The sequence below is a fragment of the Borostomias antarcticus genome (assembly GCF_949987555.1).
Source record: "Borostomias antarcticus genome assembly, chromosome: 12".
Classification (NCBI taxonomy): Eukaryota; Metazoa; Chordata; class Actinopteri; order Stomiiformes; family Stomiidae; genus Borostomias; species Borostomias antarcticus.
In genome coordinates this window covers 10,553,974-10,574,155 of record NC_140245.1, presented here as the reverse complement: position 1 = coordinate 10,574,155, position 20,182 = coordinate 10,553,974, and the positions used below count along the sequence as shown (strand labels likewise).

Below are 20,182 nucleotides of genomic sequence, written 5' to 3'. Positions count from 1 at the left end.
CCGAGCGTCCGTGTACGAGCGCCCGGCGAGTGAGGTCGCACACCTCTATAAATAGCTCTGATTGACCAGCCAGGTCGGTGTCGGGTGCCCACCGAGCATGCTGGGAGCACAGAGGAGGCGGGGCTGTGTCTCGCAGACCGCCGGGGAGAGGGGCACAGACTGAGCCCTCACCCCAGCAGGACAGGACGCTGACTGGACACTCGCTGCTCCGAGGTCGGACGGCAGGGATGGGCGAGCCCAGCGTGGAACCGGTCGCCCCGGCGCTGGCGGTCCAGGAGACGGAAGGTGACCCGGACAGCTTTTAGCGATCTTCCCCGGACCGAGACGGACGACATTTCTAGCTCTTGATCCGACCCGACCCTGGTAGTCCCCTTATTGGGACATAAGGGAGATAGTTGTGTTTTCGTATGTGGAGAGGGAGCACATCTGGGCTTGAGGCTATGTTTTGGTAGTGTGTGTGTGTGCGCGTGCCAAGGGAAGGCTGGTAGAAGGACACGGAGGATAAGGTCACTGGAAAGGCCCAGCGTTCAGGGCTGCTTTTATACCGAGGAGGAAACGGGCTGAATTGACCGTAATCTTCAGCCGCGGACATTCGTGTGTGTTGTGTGTGTGTGTGTGTCTCTGTCTGCATGTGGGTCTTTGGACAGGATTGTATGAGAACTTGCAGGACGAATCGGTCTATTATTTTCAACTGACAGAAATGGGAGATGATGGCCAGTCAGTTCGCAGTCATATTTATAACTGTGACGTTGACTTTAGCAGGTGCTGTGTACGTTTGTGTGTGTGTGTGTGTGTGTGGTTTGACCTAGACTAGGGCACCGGGCACCTGTTCATTCTTCCTCTGCCATCTCTGTGAACACACTGGCATTCTTACCCATAATGCACTGTGCGGCAGTGTCAACAGCACCCTAGAATAACTCCGCTCATTTTGTCTTCGTCTCGTTTCTCTGGGGGACATGCCTGGGAGATGGGAAATGCAGTTTTGATTGAATATAATAGCCAGTCTTTCTTTATTCCGCATGCTTCCTTGTGTTCAGTCTGTATCAGGCTTGCCATCTTCCATTTGTTTGATCCACCGAATATTAAGTTAACTCCACAAACTATGTAAACATATTGTAGTTAAGAAATACTATGTAGACCTACAGTGAAGTCATACTATGTAGACCTACTGTTAAAAATACTATGTAGACCTACTGTTAAAAAATACTATGTAGACAAGACCTACAGTTAAGACATACTATGTAGACCTTTTGTACATGTTAATAAAAAAAAAAACAGCCATATTTCTCACATTCCCTGTGTTCTCTCTCCCTCTCTCTCTACCCTCCTTTCTCTCTCTCCTTTCCAGAGATGAAGCAGCAGGTAGCCAATAAGAACGGTAAGAGGGCGGAGTCATCGGGAGGAAGCTCCTTCACCTGGCTCATGGTTCTGGCCCTGCTGGGAGTCTGGACCTCCGTGGCCGTCGTCTACTTCGACCTGGTTGACTACCAGAGCGTCATCGGTGAGTCATGCACACCTCACACACACGCGCACACACATGCACGCACACACTTCTCACAAGCACACCTCCCTCTCACATATGCATGTACACGCCTCTCTCTCCGTCTGTCTCTCTCGCTCTCTCTCTCTGTGTGTCTCTCTCTGTCTCTCTCTCACACACACACACCTTTCACACACAGACACACCAGCACCAGCCATACAGTCAACTCACAAATCAAATTGAAACAGTCTTTATCCAGCTAATGTGGCAGAATCAGTTGCCATTCCAATACTGACTGAATGTCTTCACGTGCTCTTGAACAGTGAACTTCTACTACCTCAGTGTTGGTGTCACCTCCGGTGCATGAGTGCAGGACCACAGTGGGATCTGAATATGCCTGTTCAATAATCATCTGTAAATCTCTCCCAAATTAATCTGGAATGACTCTTCATAAATTAATCCCAATCTGTATTATTTTGTAATTTGTGTCGTTTGAAAATCTGTTAAAGTTACTTTTTTGTCTGGTGTTCTTGCATGCAGCCAAGGCAAAGGACTTTCATATTAACCTCTCAGATGCTATTCAAGGTATGATGCTTGGGCACATAGTCACCAGGCCCATATATAATCATAGCCCATCGTCATCATCATCATCATCATCTCACCAACCACTCCTGCCTGTCATGAAATGATTATTCAACATCTGGTCTCCCTTCAGTGTAGTCTAATCACATTCTTGTATCTAAGTTGACTTAGCTAAACTTAGTTAACATAGTAAGCTTTTCCTCGCAGGGAAAGACAGTAGGTTGCGCGTTAAGTATACTGTTGATACATGTAGTGAACTAACCTCATTCTAGCCTGGTAAACCAGACTCAACATGATTTGTTGAGTCTGGACTTTCAGCCCCCAGAGCGATTTGATTGGGCGGGAGATCTTGCCTTGACAGACGAACTCCTACAGCCAATCAGCGTAACAAAACATAGATCTAACTTCTGCCAAATCCAGTTGGAAGAGCGGTGAAAACGTATTTTCCGCTGAGAAATTCCACTAGTGCACACTCTTCTTCTTCTTTAATTGTTGTTATTAAGTCTATTTCTGCAATAACTGCACTTATGGCTGTTTTATTATTCTAACGTTAACGTTACCGCTCGTTGCTTCGGGAGCTGCCACTGCTGTTCTACTGCTAGCGTACTCCTGTATTTCACGTCATCATCTATGGGAACCAATCAGGGACTGGGGGTGGAACGGCCGTTAAAATGCAGCCTCCTGATTGGTGCCCCATTTTCTGGGAAAACTCAAATTGGTCTGGGTGGCTGAAAGTCTAGACTCATAGTGAAAACGTCCACACACAAATAATCACAATGAATCTGGTTTACTAGGCTACTCATTCAGACTCTTAGATAAAATGCACCATTATTATGTTAAATTCTACCAATACGAATACTGAGGATTACAACAGTTAACAGATGAGAGTATTCATGTTACTGATATTGTCGAAAGTAGTGACATTCACGAAATAAACCAAAAGCTAGCAAAAAAAAGCCAGTTTAACCATATAATTTTAGCGGCAGAACAACGTTGATCCCTTGACATAGTGGACAAACCCCCCAGTCACCACCATCACAAGGGCACCATTACCCAATTCACTGCCCACCACTGCACCCCTCCCCCATCTCACTGACCCACAGCTCAAGGCTAACTTGCTAGCTAAACTAAAGTCTATGTACGGTTACTTTACTAGGTAAACTCGCTACCTACGATTCGGACGGAGATGGCGACTTCGATGTGGAGGATGCTAAAATTCTGCTAGGCAAGTTAATTTCTCTCAGACTGTAACTGTTATCATTGTTATCATTCACAGGATGTCTGTGTGTGTGCGTGTTTGAATACATGAATAATTGTGATTTGGGTTTCCTTCTGCATGACTGGTTCTGGGTAGACTCAATCTCTCCAATGAGAGAATGCTTTTTTTTGTTAAATTCACCAATTCTACAGAAACACAAACCAAGAAAACAACCGAAGCGATTGATAATTCTCCTGGGTTTTGCATGTGCATGGTGTGACCAGGTGACCACAAGCTCCTTACTGTCTGTAGAATTTCAGGCCCACACAACTGATCACATACAGCACCCTAAACCCTATACAGCACCCTAAACCTAACATGTATCCTACCTAGACATGCAGCACTCTAAATTTCACCAGTAGACATGCACCACATAGGCCTACCACACTGCCTTCTTACAGCTACATGCTATAACAACAGCCTGCACTATAATTGGAACAATGACTTAGACGTGACAGCTCACCTCCAAGTCGCTCATCTTCAAGAAAACAAGTTGTTTTTGAATACCTCTGACTGACCTGAGGAGGAGGTACTCATCGTACAGCTGGGGTGTTTCTATCTAGCGCTATCTCCATCAAGGTGTCCCTGTCATAGCTGTCCTGTCTTCTCCGCTACTCCCAGCTCTCCAGCAAGGCCTCTCAGGCGACCATCTTGCGCCGGGCTCAGACTGGATGCGGAAGCAGCGCAAAGCGCCTATTCTCACGCGAGCAGGAGCCTGGCTCTTCACACCAGGAGTGCATTTCTCCGCGCCGGCCGCCAAGCGATTCTGCTCCTCTGCACTTTATTCACACGCTCGCGGTGTGAACGCTCGAATGACTGCGCTTCGGTCTGACCCCGCCGTGAGATGGGCTGTGGCAAGCTCCCCATGCATGCTCCCGTTTACTCTTATGTTCAACTTCGCTACATGCTACGCTAAACTGTTCTTTAAACGACTCCATAGCCATGCTAAGCTAAACTCTACTCTATGCTATACTCTCTCTCTCTCTCTCTCTCTCTCTCTGTCTCTCTAACTCTGCTTCATGCTACTTGTAGAACTACAGTATGTAGAGCTTAAGGGTAGTGTCCCTAGCTGTCTAACCTCGCTTAAAACTTTGCACCCTTTCCTCTCCTCTCCCTTTCTCCTTCTTTACTCTCTCTCTCCCTGCTTTCTTTTTCTTTTTCCTCCTTTACCTCTCTTTTACTTTTCCTTCTCCGTCTCTCCTCCCCACCCTTCTTCCCTCGTTCTCTCTCTCTCCTCTCCTCTTCCTCTCCTCTTCCTCTCCCTCTGTGCGTAGGCCTGACCAGTGCTGGAGGTCAGGGGGAGGAGTCTCAGGAGGATGGGTTAGCCGAGGAGGGTTCTGATTGGTTTAACGGCTTCTTCACCTTCCTGTATGGCCTCTTGAGTCCCTTTGAGCCAATAGAGGATGAGGAGGGAGCAGCGGAGGATGATGATGAGGAGGGGGCGGGCTCTGCCGCCAAGACTGACAGGGGGCAGGGCCAAAAGATAGTGATCGTAGGCCTGCACAACCAGTAGCCAACCAGAAGCTATAGCCACTCTTGACAAGCACAATGGGGATCCCCGCAAGTTATTTTTAGACCTTCTACTTGCATTACCTGAGGAGACTTGGATGAGAAAGCTTCAGTTAAATAGTTGCCACTCCCTGGTTGAACACCTGGACGACTCTGGAGAAGGAGACATGGATGCCCTCAAGATGGAAGATTTTCCCACCGGTGGGATGAACACCATCGATGCCTTCTTCAGGAATATCAGAGCCTTTTAAAAAAAAAAAGACCCAGACGGCATGAATGACGCTGTCCTAAGGCCTGCACTCTTGCACTGCACAAAACTGTTGCCTGTATACACAAAACGACGACTGACTTTTGCAATCGAACAGTTGTCCTGGGACACGGCTGTCTCCGATTCTGACCAAATGCCTGCATGTCCTAGAATCTCGACCATGAAACGTGTTCGACCTTGGGGCAGGAAATCTATTTATACTTTTAATACCTTTTCTCATTTTTGCTTGATGGTTAATAGTACATTGTTAGATGATAGATTGTTGTTTGAAGGTGATTATTTATTGTCTCTAGGTTGATATGTATCTCATATCATCTCATCCTAGGATCTGTTTTCATGCTCCATGTTTATGGGTTTTAATCGTAACGTTATTTAGGTTAGTTTGTCAGTTTCTCATAACGTTTATTTCCCTCATCCATATATCATTCACAATAAAAAAGATTCAGATTTTTTCTCGTATTTGTTGACTTAAGGCCAAGTTATTTGTCCTTCAAAGACTCCAGAGTCATGTCGATAAAATGGGCACACACTTGAGCCTCCTGCTGGCCTCTGTCTGAGGCGTGAAAGGAGAATGTGGCCGGTGTTCTGTTGACCTTTCAGCCACGGCGCTAACGATTCCTCACTCCCTTTGGTCCAGCTATCTGGTCATTTGCACCACGTAATAGACCAAGGAAACAGCCTGTTAACTGCACAAGTATTCAGCATGGGCTTCTACCATCATAAGTAGACATCATCACACTGGGTAGTTCTGCTTCACAAGTTACTCTTGTCAGACAAGTACTCAGCATGGCATTGAAGAGAACAGCATACTGCACCTTCTGACCCCCCTACTCCTACTTCTACCATTATTAAGATGAAGGCCTCAAGGGTTTAGCTCCCAACTCGGTCGGATAAGCCTCATGCAGTTGTTATTGCGTGGATGCATGTATAACTGAGCTTTTAGGCATGTGGCATGGACATTTGGAAAAATCATTTTGTTGATTGTAATGACTGCTGTACATTGGTTTGTGTCACATTGAAGATGGCCGACTGGTGCCAGTCTAACTCCCTGTCCCTGTTTGATCAACCTCAGATCAGCGTTTTCCCATGAGCAATATTTTCAGACGATCTGCTCGGAGGGATTTGAAACACATAGGTACCCGATCTACCACCGTCGCATCATCTAAGCCGAGAATATTACAGCTTCTGACATTTCTCTCAGTGGTTTTCTCTGTTTTCTCTCTCTCTCCACTCAAACCAGTCCGCCCGTTTTTAAGGGTGAGAAAAGCAAGGAACCTTGTTCTGCCCAGAGGCGTACCATCCGGTTCGAGAGGGTTCACACTGAGAAAACTCCTTAGCTTGTCTGCTAGTTAGTACACGCTCTTCTTCTACCCAAGTCTGTCACCATCTTGTCTGTAAAGAGGTGCTTGCTAGCTTTGCCATGTCATCCAAGTGGACATTTACCTTGGTTGCCAGACTAGTCTGTTGCACTTTCAACTCTTTGGCTCACAGCTCTTTAGTCCAGTTGATATCATGCCCTAGCTGCGACCTTGTGTCAGGAAGTGCACCAACACATTTGTTTACATCTGTGTTTCTGTCTGCTGGGCAGTCTGCCTGGCTTCACTGGCTATAAATGCAAATGCAGACGGTATAACTACAAAACTACGGCCAGTTGTGCTTGCGTGGCAGTTGTGCTCATTACGCGTCTCTTCAGCTCTGCTCTGCGCTGTATGTGGGCAGTACTTCCTCCTTCTGTTGTTTATATTGGACTGAGCCGTCTTGCCAATGAGCTAATGTAACTGTTATCTGTTTCCTGAAACATCAGATGACAAGCCTGGGGATGTTACCAGCAGAGAAGCCAAGAAAGGTATCAAGCATGAGCAACGCTGTAGGTTGAGTGTGCAGTGGGTCGCTAAACATCCTTTAGGTCTCAACTAGCCTAATCTTGAGTTATAAGTTATTGTGGTATTTTGATGTTGTACTACGTAGCTGCATGCTGTATTAGATTTATGGTATATATTGAATACTGGAATTATTCGCCTTGCCATAGTGATTTATGTCTAGATTTGGACAACGACATCCCTGTTGCTCTAAATGTTTCCCTAATGCTTGTCATAACTGTCATAACGGGCATTAAGCCAGTGAGATGAGGATGATCTGATCATTCTGGCCCGGTTTCAGTTGTAGAACGCTAACGAATGGAACGTCATGCGTCTCTAACCCGTCCCTGTTCTGGGAGGCCTCCAAGACCGATCTCCCCAGTGCTTTAGTCATGACCAACCCGGATCTCTTCGGTACTAATCACCAGCTGTGTGGTCTTCAGCATACTCACCATGTGACCCTAGCGGCATGGCGTTCTGACCCCCATCCCCCTGCTTGCCCCGCCTGGCGCCTCGCTGCCTGCGTGGGTGAACCAAACCCCCTCAACGGTGTCCCCGCCCTCCCCCCCATCCTCCCCCAGCCCCAGAGAACGTCCTTACCAAAGACGTGGGCTGGAAGCTGCGCGAGGCTCTGAAGCAGCAGCTGGCCCTCATCCACGAGCGCGTGGAGGCCAAGAAGATCGCCAAGTTAGCGCTGGCGGAGGTGAGGAACCTCCTGGCCAAGGAGGAAGCAGAGAAGTCGCTGGGAATGAAGAGTGACGAGCTGGCAGCCAAGGCCAGGGAGAGAGTGGAGGCCAGGCTGAAAGAGGAGGAGGAGAAGATTGAGAAGGAGGAGATGGAGAAGGCCATGGAGAGATTGAAGAAGGAGAAAGAGGGGAAGGAGGCGGAGGAGAGCGAGAAAGAGGGGAAGAAAGCCAAGAAGGGAGGGGAGAAGGAGGGGAAAATGGCAGAGAAGGATAAGGGAGGGAAAGATGGAGAGCGGGAGGGACAGAAGCCGGAGAAAGACGAAAAGGTCAAAAGTAAAGAAGCTTCCAAGGCTACTAAAAAGGCCAAGGCCGACAAATCCGATAAGGGCAGCAGGAAGTGATGTCAGATCCAACATACTGATGATGTCAGTGAACACCCCCCATGTGACCCAAGGAACGCAAAAAGAAGGAAGCCTCAAAATACGTAATTTCACATTCTGTCTGGAACCACCACCGTACCGGAGCAAACAAAATGGAGTCAGGAACTCTGGGGTCACGTGTCTGACGCTTCCTTCTCCTACGTTCCTTGTGGTGGCCTAGGAACATAAAGGTCCAGGAAACCCCTCCCTCCCCGAGTGAGAGGTCTCCAGTGACCAGACCCTGCCAGCGGCAGTAGGAAACCCCTCCATCAGGGAAGGTGTGGTCACCTCAGCCAGTGTATAGAGAGCCCCCAGTGTGGTCGTACGTAATTCCTCCCGACTTGAGAGGTTTAACAGAGAATTTAGGATAAGGAGAGGATGCGAGGAGTGACCAGCAAGGTGCTATCATCTTAGAACTCCTTCAGGTGTGGAATGGAGCTTTGGTTTACTTTGGGCTAATTTTGAGAATAGATTTGATTAGATTAGAGAGCTTTGACTAGGTGTTACTCTTCAGACCAGTAGAGAGGCAGTGACTGTACTGCACAGCGAAGGAGAAACCGGACAAACGGATGAGGGTCAGTCTAGAAGATCATCTGGGTGTTTCTGTGTCCTTTGTTAATAAAGTTGCTGTACCCTTGACAGTTTCCTGAATTAAAGTGCCTTCGTCTGTCATCGTCCAGCCAGAGCCATCGGTACTATACACAGATAAGTGTTTGACCCATTAGGTGCGGTGTTTTAAGGGAACGTTTGACTGGAGTCAGGGGTTTGATGAACTGCAGAGGTTCCTCGAGTGTGCCATCTCTCTCCAGCCTCCTCAACTTGGCACAGACTCCTTTCTTTTCTTCTCTTTTCCTCACTCTTTATCTATCCTCACACTCTACCTTTCTATGGACTAGACACCTCACTATGACACTGCACCCCAGAACCAAATAGAACACGGACATGTTGGTTAAAAGAGTCAAAGAGCAAAAGTAAACCCAATTCAGTCTCTTGGAATGTGTTGTTTTCATTCATGTCCTTATTTATGAATGACATTTAGCCTTTTCACACCAATGCCATGTAAACAGAATAAACCATGTTGGTAGTGTACAGAAAAGGGTATAATCTCATAGAATAGACATGTAAATTGTTTATTGATGTAGTATGCTAATAAACATGCCTACATAGGTGCTAGCTACATACTGGTACCATGTGAAGCCTGTCACTAAGGCGTGTTTTCCTAAGCATCATGTGTTGCCGTGCCAACCTCAACCGTGTGCGTGGCATGTAAACCCCTTCAGGACTGAAAGAGAAGGCCACCGTCGTCATCACGAGAGACGTCACCCCCGAGGAGCCGCCCGCGGCCCCCGTAGAAGGTAACACACACACACGACACACACACACACACACACGTACGTATAGTACAGTGTAAAGAGACTGGAGTACTTGTTTACGAATAGCAAACCCTTGAGGAACACACACACACACAGGGGAGAAGCTGCCAGCGGAGCCTGCGTGTAGAGCGCCCGAGGGCCCAAGCTAACACCAACACAGCTACACTGGTGCATCGGACCCGACCATTCTGATACTGATACGCCGACTTAAATATCAGCCTGTGTTGTCTACTGTTTATATGGTTTTATTCATGTCACCACCATCTAATTGCTGATAAACATGCGTTTGAAAGGCTGGTTGGGCTTAAGGGCAGGTCTTTTAAGAACTCTTAAAGCAGATTCACTCTTAAGGGATTGTGTGTGTGTGTGTGTGTGTGTGTGTGTGTGTGTGTGTGTGTGTGTGTGTGTGTGTGTGTGTGTGTGTGTGTGTGTGTGTGTGTGTGTGTGTGTGTGTGTGTGTGTGTGTGTGTGTGTGTGTGTGTGTGTGTGTGTGTGTGTGTGTGTGTGTGTGTGTGTGTGTGTGTGTGTGTGTGTGTGTGTCAGACAGACCACAGTGAATAAACTTTTTTGTTTGGTTTTCTGCTCCTATATCTAGATCAGTAGTTAACCATTAAACTCTGTCCATGAAGACAGTGTGTGACAGTGTGCATGTTTGCCATGGGTAGAGCCTAGCATGTGCCCCAAACAGGCATGCTAATAGGCTGAGAGGCTAGCCATGTTCCCCAGAAAGGCCTGTTATTGGCTGAGAGGCTAGCCATATTTCCCAGAGAGGTCTACTTTTGGCTAAGCGGAGGATGGCTCTATTGCCTTCACCTATCCAGGCCCAGATAAGATGGTGTTGCTATACACCTGCCTGAACTGTGTAAACACACACTGCACATCCATTACATAACAGTCATCTAGCAGACGCTTTTATCCAAAGCGACTTGCAATAATTGCATTTAACGTAGGTAGTCGGTGTACTACTACTCACCACAATCACAAGTACCTCTCCCCTCTAAACGAGTGACAGCGCATAATTTAGTGCTAAAGCCAAAGTGCCAGAGTACCAAGGGAGGCGGATCCTGGTTCTGTTGGACTAGGTGAGTTTTGAGAGTGCGGTGACAGATGGGGAGTGACTCCTGACGTCATTCCACCACTCCCATCTGCTCACTACTACAGCTCTACACTCGGCTGTTTGCCCATAGAGAGACGTCACAACTGTCCCTGCTGTGGATACAGGACCCATACCTTAAAACAGTGTGGAATATTATATCATGTCTGAAATTAAGTAGCTAATCGTTTATATTGTGCCCCCCCTCCTTCCCGTATTCTTTCTCCCCCCTTCCTCTTCCGCCTCTCATTCTCCTCCACCTCCCCCCCCTCGCCCTCTTCCCCCCCCTCTTCTCATCCTCCTCCTCCCCCGTCTCTCTTTCCTCCTCCTCCCTCCCCCTCTTCTCTCCCCCCCCTCTTCTCTCTCTCCTCCCCCTCCCTCCCCCTCTTCTCTCTCTCCTCCTCCTCTCTCCCCCCCTCTCTTCTCTCTCTCCTCCCTCCCTCCCCCTCTTCTCTCTCTCCTCCCTCCCTCCCTCCCCCTCTTCTCTCTCTCCTCCCCCTCCCTCTCTCCCCCACAGTTCCTGAGCCTGTTGTTGAGGAAGTGATCGAGGCCACAGAAGCAGAGGAGGCAGCCCAGCCCCCACCAGGTGTGTGTGCGTGTTCTCTGTGCGTCTGTGAGTAGGTAATCACGTGTGTGTGTGTGTGCATGCGTGTGTGTATCTTTGTGTACGTGACAGAGAGGGAAAGATTGAGAGAGAGCACAAGAAACAACTAACTGAAATGTTTTTTGTTTTTTTTAATGTTCCAACAGTTGCAACTGCCCATGGTTTGAGTGTCAACATTATGTTCAAACGTTCTTATGTAACCGACCACTTGTCTGTGCCTCCCAGAGCCCGAACCAGAGGTGGTGGAGCCGGAGCCTGTTGAGGAAGAGGAGGAAGCACCAGAGGTGAGTGCTTCATCACATATGCTTGATCAGTTCTAGTTCCGGCCTATTTCTCTCTTGGAAAAGGATTGTTTTTTTTAACAGCAATAACTAGGTGGTGTGATGAGGGAAATCCTGAAATTTAGGTGAACTAGTGCAAAGTGCCCATTCAAAATGCACCATTATATGCCTGTTGTTCTGCACGTTATAATAATCAATATCTAAATATCAGTGATTAAATCGGTGACCCATACAGCAAACTCAGCGGGTATATTAAGGCTACAACTCTGTTTCAACAGTAGGCTATTCAACAACCAACTATTGATCAGTAGATAATATAACATTAGCTTAGCACAGCCCTATCTTCAAACGTAGCATGCTAGCCTATTATTAGCAAGTGATCAAGTTAGCATTGCTAACAATAGGCTAGCAGTAGCATGGCTATCGTAGGTTTCGTTAGCTCCAGTACAACATAACTACTGATTTTTTTTAAACTCAAAATGACCCTTTTAGATACCTAGTTATACAATTTGTACCAACCTGCTTGAGGAAATAATGTCAACGTAGATAAATAGTTTGAAACAGGTTTGTTTTCTTCTTTTGAGGCCTATCTTTCTCAGAAACTATTTTTCTGATTGCTAACATTTTTAGCATACATGAATGGAGCAGAACATAACGAAAATTAACATTACATAATTTTTTGACTGGGAGTGAAATAAACATATTTTGGCTCATTATAAGACTGTGGCAGGACATAAAGCTAGTTACTTTATGTAGCTAGCTAGAGATATTATCGCCCCAAATCATTTTACAACTCGTTTAGTTTTTTCTCTTGAAGGCAAACTTACATAGCCACCATTTCAGGCAACACCACATGGGTAAGATACAAATGCTTGCTGTCATGTAGCCTACTACACACCCGCAGCGACCTCTGGATGCTTGGCTGAATACTAAGTTCCAGAGGGTGTGTGAACCAAGATGGCGGAAGAGATGTGTTCTGTGTGGAGATCCGCAGTGGTTTCTCTCTTTATAGTAAAGAGTATCCCTTTAACTCTTTATCAGCTCCAGATGGACAGCTTTATTAAATGAAATAAGTTGTTACTGTTGTTTCGCTAGCTGACTCTTTTAACGGCATCATTCCTGTTGTGTCATTCTCAGGTGATCGAGGAGGACCCAGAGATTCTGGAGGAGGAGGAGCCAGAGGCTGTGGCGGAGGAGGTGGCTGAGGAGGAGGCAGCTCCTGTGGAGGAGGAGGCAGCTCCTGTGGAGGAGGAGGCGGCTCCTGTGGAGGAGGAGGCAGCTCCAGTCGAAGAGGAGGCGGCTCCTGTTGAGGAGGAGGCAGCTCCTGTTGAGGAGGAGACTGTAGAGGAAGCTGCACCTGTGGAGGAGGTCGTGGCTGAGGAGGCAGCAGCAGAAGAAGAGGCAGCTCCAGTCGAGGAGGAGGCAGCTCCAGTCGAGGAGGAGGCAGCCCCAGTCGAGGAGGAGGCAGCCCCAGTCGAGGAGGAGGCAGCCCCAGTCGAGGAGGAGGCGGCCCCAGTCGAGGAGGAGGCGGCCCCAGTCGAGGAGGAGGCGGCCCCAGTCGAGGAGGAGGCGGCCCCAGTCGAGGAGGAGGCGGCCCCAGTCGAGGAGGAGGCGGCCCCAGTCGAGGAGGAGGCGGCCCCAGTCGAGGAGGAGACTGTGGAGGAGGCTGCATCTGCTGAGGAGGAAGTGATCGAGGAGGCCCTCACAGAGATGGCTGAGGAAGCAGCACCTGTTGAAGAGGCTGCACCAGTGGAGGAGGAAGTGGTCGAGGAAGAGGCAGTTGAGGAGGAGGCCGCTCCCGAAGTGGAGGCTGTGGAGGAAGAGGCAGCAGCAGCAGAAGAGGTAGCAGAGGAAGAGGTAGCAGAGGAAGAGGTAGCAGAGGAAGAGGCAGCAGAGGAAGAGGCAGCAGAGGAAGAGGCAGCAGAGGAAGAGGCAGCAGAGGAAGAGGCAGCAGAGGAAGAGGAGGCTGCACCCGTTGAGGAGGGTAAGGATCCTCTGCCGAGAACCACCATCTTGCTAGATGGCGAATGTTAGCTCGCTTGCTAAGGTTAGCTTGCTTGGTAGCTGGCTAATGCTATCCTCCTTGCTACTAGCTGGCTTAATTTAGCTGTCTTGGTGAGTTTCTGAATATCAGCTTTTCTCTGAGGGTGCACTTGGTGAGGCATTGTAAGAGTGTGTGAGATAAGATAATATCTGGTAATAGCCTGGTAGCCTTGGCAGGCTATCTCCTGCCTTTCTCTCCTGATCCAGGAGTGCTGGGAAATACACAGATCTTCATATTAAGTGGTAAATGGACTGCACTTATAGCGATTTTATCCAAAGTGCTTTACAATGGCATCTACAACCATTTGACGACCCGCTCTACCTCCTGAGCCACAGTCACCCCACAATATTAACCTGCAATCCTCACCTGTCAGTGTAGTGATTCCTGATTGGTCTATTAGCACTCACCTGGCTTCTCAATAATGGATGGATTCTAAATCAATCTTGCTTGTGACATATCTGTCACATGCACTTTTTCAATGTTCCTCTTTCCTGTGCTTCACAGAGGAGCCAGAGGAAGTAGCAGAGGAAGAAGAAGAGTCACAACAGGAAGCAGGTATGCCGATTGATCAACCCTAACCCTATCCATACTGTAGTATATTAGTCAACACAATGACTCGAAGTTGGAACATAAGTACTGATCATGTGTAACCTACAGTATATTTACCAGACGGCACATCAGCTTGTATTACTGTTGTACACTGCCATCTTCATCATCATCATCATTATCGGATATCAGTCTAATGTTTTCTTCTCTTCTTCGTCACTGTGGCAGAAGAAGAATCTGAAGGTGAGTTCTAAAATAACACTATCTATTAGTAAGATTTTATTATATATTTTATTCTTGTGCTAGTTTGTATGAAACGTGTTTTATGAATAATAAATAATAATAATCACTCATGTTATTATAGTATTGGTAGTAGTAGCAGGAGTAGCTGAAGTGTTAACCCAGACTAGTGTTGCTAACCAACCAGATTCACCCTCGAGCCATCTGACCATGTGACTGCTCTGTTTCAACAGAAGTCCCAGAGGAGGAGGTTCTGCAGGAAACGTCTGCAGGTAGGTGTGAGTGTGTGCGTGTGCACGCACATGAGCGACTGTGTCAGTGAATGGCAAGAATATTGAGATGTTGCAACCGTGAAGATTTATGAGTGTAAAATTTGTCTCTACTCTCTTTTTCTCCCTCTCTCCCTCTCTGTTTCTATCTCTCTCTCCCTCTCTTTATTTCTCTCCCTCTCTCCCTCTCTGTTTCTCTCTCTCTCCCTCCCTCTCTCTTTATTTCTCTCCCTCCCTCTCTCTGACTGTTCTTTAACCTCGGTGTTGTTCCTCTGTTCCAGAAGAGTTAGCAGCAGATGAACCAGAGGAGGAGTTTACAGGTGGGCGATGATCACGAACAAATCAAACGTTTTATTCAGGCAGCTTTTCTATAATCCTTCCAGCTCTCTCCACTGTCTGTTAAGTCCAAACGTGTCATAACGTGTGTGTGTGTGTGTGTGTTTGTGTGTGTGTGTGTGTGTTACAGAAGAGTTTGCCCAGACAGAGGAACAGATTCAGGATGAGCCAACAGGTAAACAGGAGTTGAACAAAATCGAAACCAAACAGATGTAACGATATAGAGATATTATTATTATTATTATTATTATTATTATTAACAGTTTCAGAACACAGCTGACTCTTCACAAAACTAAACGAAGCTGATCGATGGCAGCAGCTTGTTCTGCTGAGACACGCAAGGAGGCGGCCATTGCACTAATGATCCGGTCCAACTGGATGCATCAAAAAGGAACAGACAGATTAAAACAAGAGTTGGTTGACTATAAGATACACAACACATTACACATAAAACAGGCCCAACATATTACACAAGATGCACAACATATTACACACAAAACAGGCCCAATAGTCCTACAATAGTAACACACTAACATAGTCCCCCAGTGCTGTGCAGTAATGCATGCAGTCGTCGCATGGCTGCAGTGTGCTAATCTAAGTCAACGTGTCTCTCCAGTCTCGGCTGCACTCTGACCTTTGGGCTGTTCCCACTGCTCTCTGTATGTAAATGATAAGATATACCTGTGCTAGGCAGAACACACGTGACCGGCTGCTAGCATGCGCTTCCACACGCGAGGCCCTGGCCCCTGTGGGATGACGTGTGCTTTACTGTCACACGTATGTTCTTTCTCTCACGGTCGCCACATGCAGCGGTCTGAGCTCTGAGAAAGGCCAGAGTTTGATTAGTTATTTGGCATTTGAATTCTCAACACCACAGCATACTATAGATAGAAAATCTATTTTCTACAATGTCCTTGGTATTGGGAGCTGTATTTTAACACCTATATAAGCACGATGTAGTGTAAATAATGGTGGATTGACCTTTTAGTTGCAAGGTGAGTTTAGGGACTTCCACTTGATGCGTGTAATGGAGTCTGTCCGAGTGCTGCTCATAGTGTAATGCTGCCCCTTGTGGTGAACAGAGGAAATGCAACTTCTAAAATGGCTCTGAGTGACTCCATACAAGTGATAACAGTGATGAGTTATTACTGTGTTTCAACAAGACTAACTCTAAAAAACAAAGAACCATTTGTAACAATAGAATAACGCTGTGAAAACAGGTTCCATACAGAACCCTTTTCAGGCGAGAAAGAACCCTCTGGGGTTCCAAGTAGCATCTTACAGAGTTGAATGGGGTTCTATTAGGAACCTTAGGGTTCTATATAGAATCTTTTTTCAGAGGGTTCTTTTATTCTTACAAATGGTTCTATGTGCACCCGTCATGCATTTTTTAATCATCCTTGAATCACTTAATTATCTGATATGATGTTTATCCAAGATGGAGTAACTTTAGCTCTGCTTAGAGTAATATGGTGGTTGAATGTGACAGTTGTCTTTAGGCAACAACAAAACAAGTGTGCATACTTTTTGTATTATTCAGCCGTTTAAAAGTATTTTAAAACATATTTTTCTAAGCCCACATTTCCCACTATAAAGATTCACCCAGATTGTGTGGGTGTGGTCAGGAGAACTATCAATCAACTGATGTCATCAATTGATTGACAGACCGTGCCAGGCGGCTGCTGTCGCTAGGCATCCTCATCTTTTCCTTTATTGGATTTGGCTCTGACTCTAATAATTTATTGATGATATATATATATATATATATATTTTTTTTTTTTTTAATCATATACAAACTTGAAACTTGAACTTGTTACCATAGCTACCACAATAAGCTCTCATCTTGGGAAACTGAATTTTCACAAACCTGCTAGCAACATTAGACTTTGTCCTGATATGATGGCATCAAGCTGATTGGACACCTCGTTGATGCTGTATTGTACAATTCACTAACCAATGATTGTCATTTTTCATTGTTTGTGGTTTCCATAGAAACGTAGAGTCTGCGTCGTCGTCGAGGTAGCGAGGCGGACCGGCCCTCATCGCACCCCACTGAGCGCGTGCAGAACAGAACGCGCCTCCCCCACCACCAGAAAACGACTAGCGTCGCCGTGACATTCGTCTGTTCCTCCATTCTCACACTCACACACTATGAAAAATACCTTTAGCGTTTTCTTTTACTGTAAAACTCACTGTTCTTGACTTTTGTTGGACAAGTTTATTTTTCTCTTTACCTTTTAATTTTCTCTTTACCCTTTTCATTTTGTTTTATTTTTTATTTTTTGTTCAATACTTTTGTTTTTCATTTCTTTAGTTAAAAAAAGACAATTCCCATTTTCCTGTTATAGCAAAGAAAATGAATTCCTCTTCAGGTTTTAACTAGATAGCTATTCTGTGAGGGTAGCGTTTTGCTAGCTAGAATGTAGGTTGTTGCATCCTTCCCTGTGTTTAACCAGCAGAGGTACATGTCGCTTTGCTGGTCTCACATCTTCACATCTCTGACTGGTCTTCATCGGCGGGCGGGTGCCGGACCCACCCTGTTGACGCGCTGGTCAGAAGCTAAAATGGACGGCCTGTTTTTGTTTCAATGTGAAGATACTATGCAAAGCTGCACTGATCTTTCGCGGCTATTTCACTTGAGGTTTTTATTACTGATATATATTGAGTCGACACTACAGGATGTTGCATAGCGAGGGAGAAGTGATGCTGGCTAATGAACTCCGACAGTAGTCAGGTGATGTGTGAGTGAGAGTGTGTGTCTGTGTACACCACGAGGTGTGTTGTGTGTATGTTTGCGCGCGCGTGTGTGTGTGTGTGTGTATAGACATCGCTTTGCAGAACAATCCCTGTTTGAGCCGTAGTTCCCATTGTGTTGTTGTTTAGACTCACGTTGCTCGTTTTCTTGGCTTGTTCCGACCTCTAGTACCTCTATATATGTGGTGGAACCTCCCAGCAGAACCTCAGACAGGTTATACACCACAGCCAGAACCGTGGACACCTGTTTTGTATTTGCTAGGATCAACGGGGGAACACATTATTTTCATTCCAAGAAAAGGCGAGTTGAACACAAGACAGGCTGGTGCAGCATACTGATCTTTAGGATGTTTCTTTCTCTGCTTCTGTGACTATTTGAACAGAGACGAGGGAGTTCACTCTCAGAGGGAGTCAGCTGTCATCCCAACGCTCTGGGACCTCCACAGATACAGTAGCTGTATTTTTTACCCGGGGACAGAAAAGTAGGGTCTGTTAACCTTTAAAATGGTTGTTTTTGGCCTAAACTGGGCTCTCAAAGGTGCTGGTGTGACCCAGCTTGACCTGACCTGACCTTGTCTGTCTCCAGGCTAAGCAGCCACTCCAGACTGCTGTACGGTGTGTGTGTGTGTGTGTTTGTTTGTTTGCTTGTTTTCAGGTCCCTCTGCATAATTTGCTCCCATAGTCATATATGCGCACACACACACACGGTCTGACGGGATATTAGTAATTGTGAAAATGGGTCTATTTTTCGGCAGCGTTCATGAGCTTTGGTTCATCCTCCTTGTAGAAATGTACAGCTCCACTTCCGCCCCTCTATACATACCATCTGCCCATGGCCCAGGATGGAGTGCTCCTTGACCAATAGGAACCAAGGCTCATGAACCAATCGTCTGCCAGGTTTGGCTGAACCCCGCCAGACCACTTCCTGTTGTCCCGTTGCATGTGACAAGTGCAGCCCGCTCCTCCCGTGACTCCAGCAAGGCCCCCCTCCCCCCCGGAGCATCTGACCAGAGAGCAACGCTCTAGTTGATCTAGAAGGGATGTGACCAGTGTGAACCTGCTCACTCTTATTGTCCGTCAGCGACACCTAACTTCACTCTAGCTGCCGTCTGACTATTGATGTTGTTGTCCTTGTTGTTTATGTCTTGTTCTAACTACGAGGACCATGCTAGCTCCTACTCTCGGTCTGGACACAAGACAGGAGAGAAGGAAATAAGAAAGGATTGTAGTTCTTTTTTCTTTTTTTTTCTTTTTTTTTTTTGAAGGAAACTCAAGTTGTGGTGTGTTTTAATCTTGTGTCCCAGCTCCTACGTAAACTCTTGGGTGGATTCATATGTGTGTTTTATGTTTTGAATTTTCATTGTAGCTCTGTACATTGTGGTTATAATAATATGTGATAGACAGTGTGGTGCAGTGGTGAGTGAGGAAGTGGGTTTACTATTACAACATTTTCTGAAATTGCTCAGTTTTTACATCAGAGAAGAAGAGGGTGTACTGTGTAGACCTCTGTATCCCTCCACGCCTGGATAGAACACACTGCCATGCCCTTCTTGTCTGGGGAATAAAACAAATACCAACAACGGTTGTATCAGAAACATTTAAACGGTTGTGATTTAGATGTCCTACATCCTTTGTCTTATTTTCTACACCATAGTGGGTCTTTTCTACTCCCTAACACTTTTGAAGTCAATGTGAATTTTTAACGTGGTGTTAATTTTACATATAACAAACTTTACAAGATAGATCTGTTATAGATTTTTAAAGGAAGACACTTTTTAGGAGAAACATTTTTAATTGTAAAAAAAAATAATATAAAAAGTTAACTTTTTCAAAGCCATATGTGACAGGTGGGCGCTTGGCTGTTCAAGATGGACTCAACTCCAAGGGAGAGACATGATCACACAACCAGCAATACAAGAAAACATCACACCAATCTCAAAAAGGGTTTATGTTTTATTGCAGGTCACGTATGAACAGAGGTTTTACACACTAAAACCATGTTAGAGGTTTACATGGTAACTTACTGTATAGACTGCCAGGTTTAAATTATTGTGAAATAATGGACTGTAATGGAGGTTTGGAAAACTCAGTTTGTAAATGTTCTGTTCGCGGGCTGCAATAAAGATTTGGGACAACAGCATGGACTCTTTATTACAATCCATAAATGAATAAGGACTAAAATCCTGGAATTATAACATTGTTATTCATGTTATACTGTATGTTCCATAGCCTATGTGGTATACTGCAGTGGATACAGTACAACAAAACAATTAAGATTATTGTTCTAATATTTCTGAAATATTAAGCATTTCTGCTTTGAATTGCTCACTTGAGAGATCAGTTACAGGCAGTATAAAACCTTAAAGCCTTAATCATTAGTTCAGAACTGTATTGGGAAGCATATTAAAAAGCATATTAGGAAACAATATTAAATATGTGCGGTTGGAAGTGGTCTGACATTTTTCAATCCAGTCTATCTGACCATTTAATTCTGGGCCCAAACGAACAGCTGTGATTATCTAATAATGCCAAGTAAGATTCCATGCTCAAGGAGAGAGACATTAAATCAAACATGAATTGA

The 20,182-nt window shown here is 45.9% G+C and overlaps 1 protein-coding gene across 2 annotated transcripts in view; it reads left to right on the top strand.

Annotated features, from left to right (window-relative positions):
• asph (aspartate beta-hydroxylase) overlaps positions 1-19,738 on the top strand; it is a 29,678-nt gene extending 9,940 nt beyond the window's left edge. The window contains exons 2-13 of one of the 2 annotated variants that reach the window (XM_084446794.1): positions 1,349-1,501; positions 3,219-3,287; positions 9,342-9,416; positions 11,045-11,113; positions 11,357-11,415; positions 12,550-13,396; positions 13,961-14,011; positions 14,231-14,245; positions 14,476-14,514; positions 14,793-14,831; positions 14,978-15,022; positions 16,840-19,738. In XM_084446794.1, the coding sequence (XP_084302920.1) occupies positions 1,349-1,501; positions 3,219-3,287; positions 9,342-9,416; positions 11,045-11,113; positions 11,357-11,415; positions 12,550-13,396; positions 13,961-14,011; positions 14,231-14,245; positions 14,476-14,514; positions 14,793-14,831; positions 14,978-15,022; positions 16,840-16,847 (1,469 nt within the window). In that variant the 3' untranslated portion in view covers positions 16,848-19,738. The remainder of the gene's footprint in view (positions 1-1,348; positions 1,502-3,218; positions 3,288-9,341; positions 9,417-11,044; positions 11,114-11,356; positions 11,416-12,549; positions 13,397-13,960; positions 14,012-14,230; positions 14,246-14,475; positions 14,515-14,792; positions 14,832-14,977; positions 15,023-16,839) is intronic. The other variant, XM_084446795.1, reaches the window with a different exon arrangement.
• The last annotated feature ends 444 nt before the right edge of the window (positions 19,739-20,182 follow it).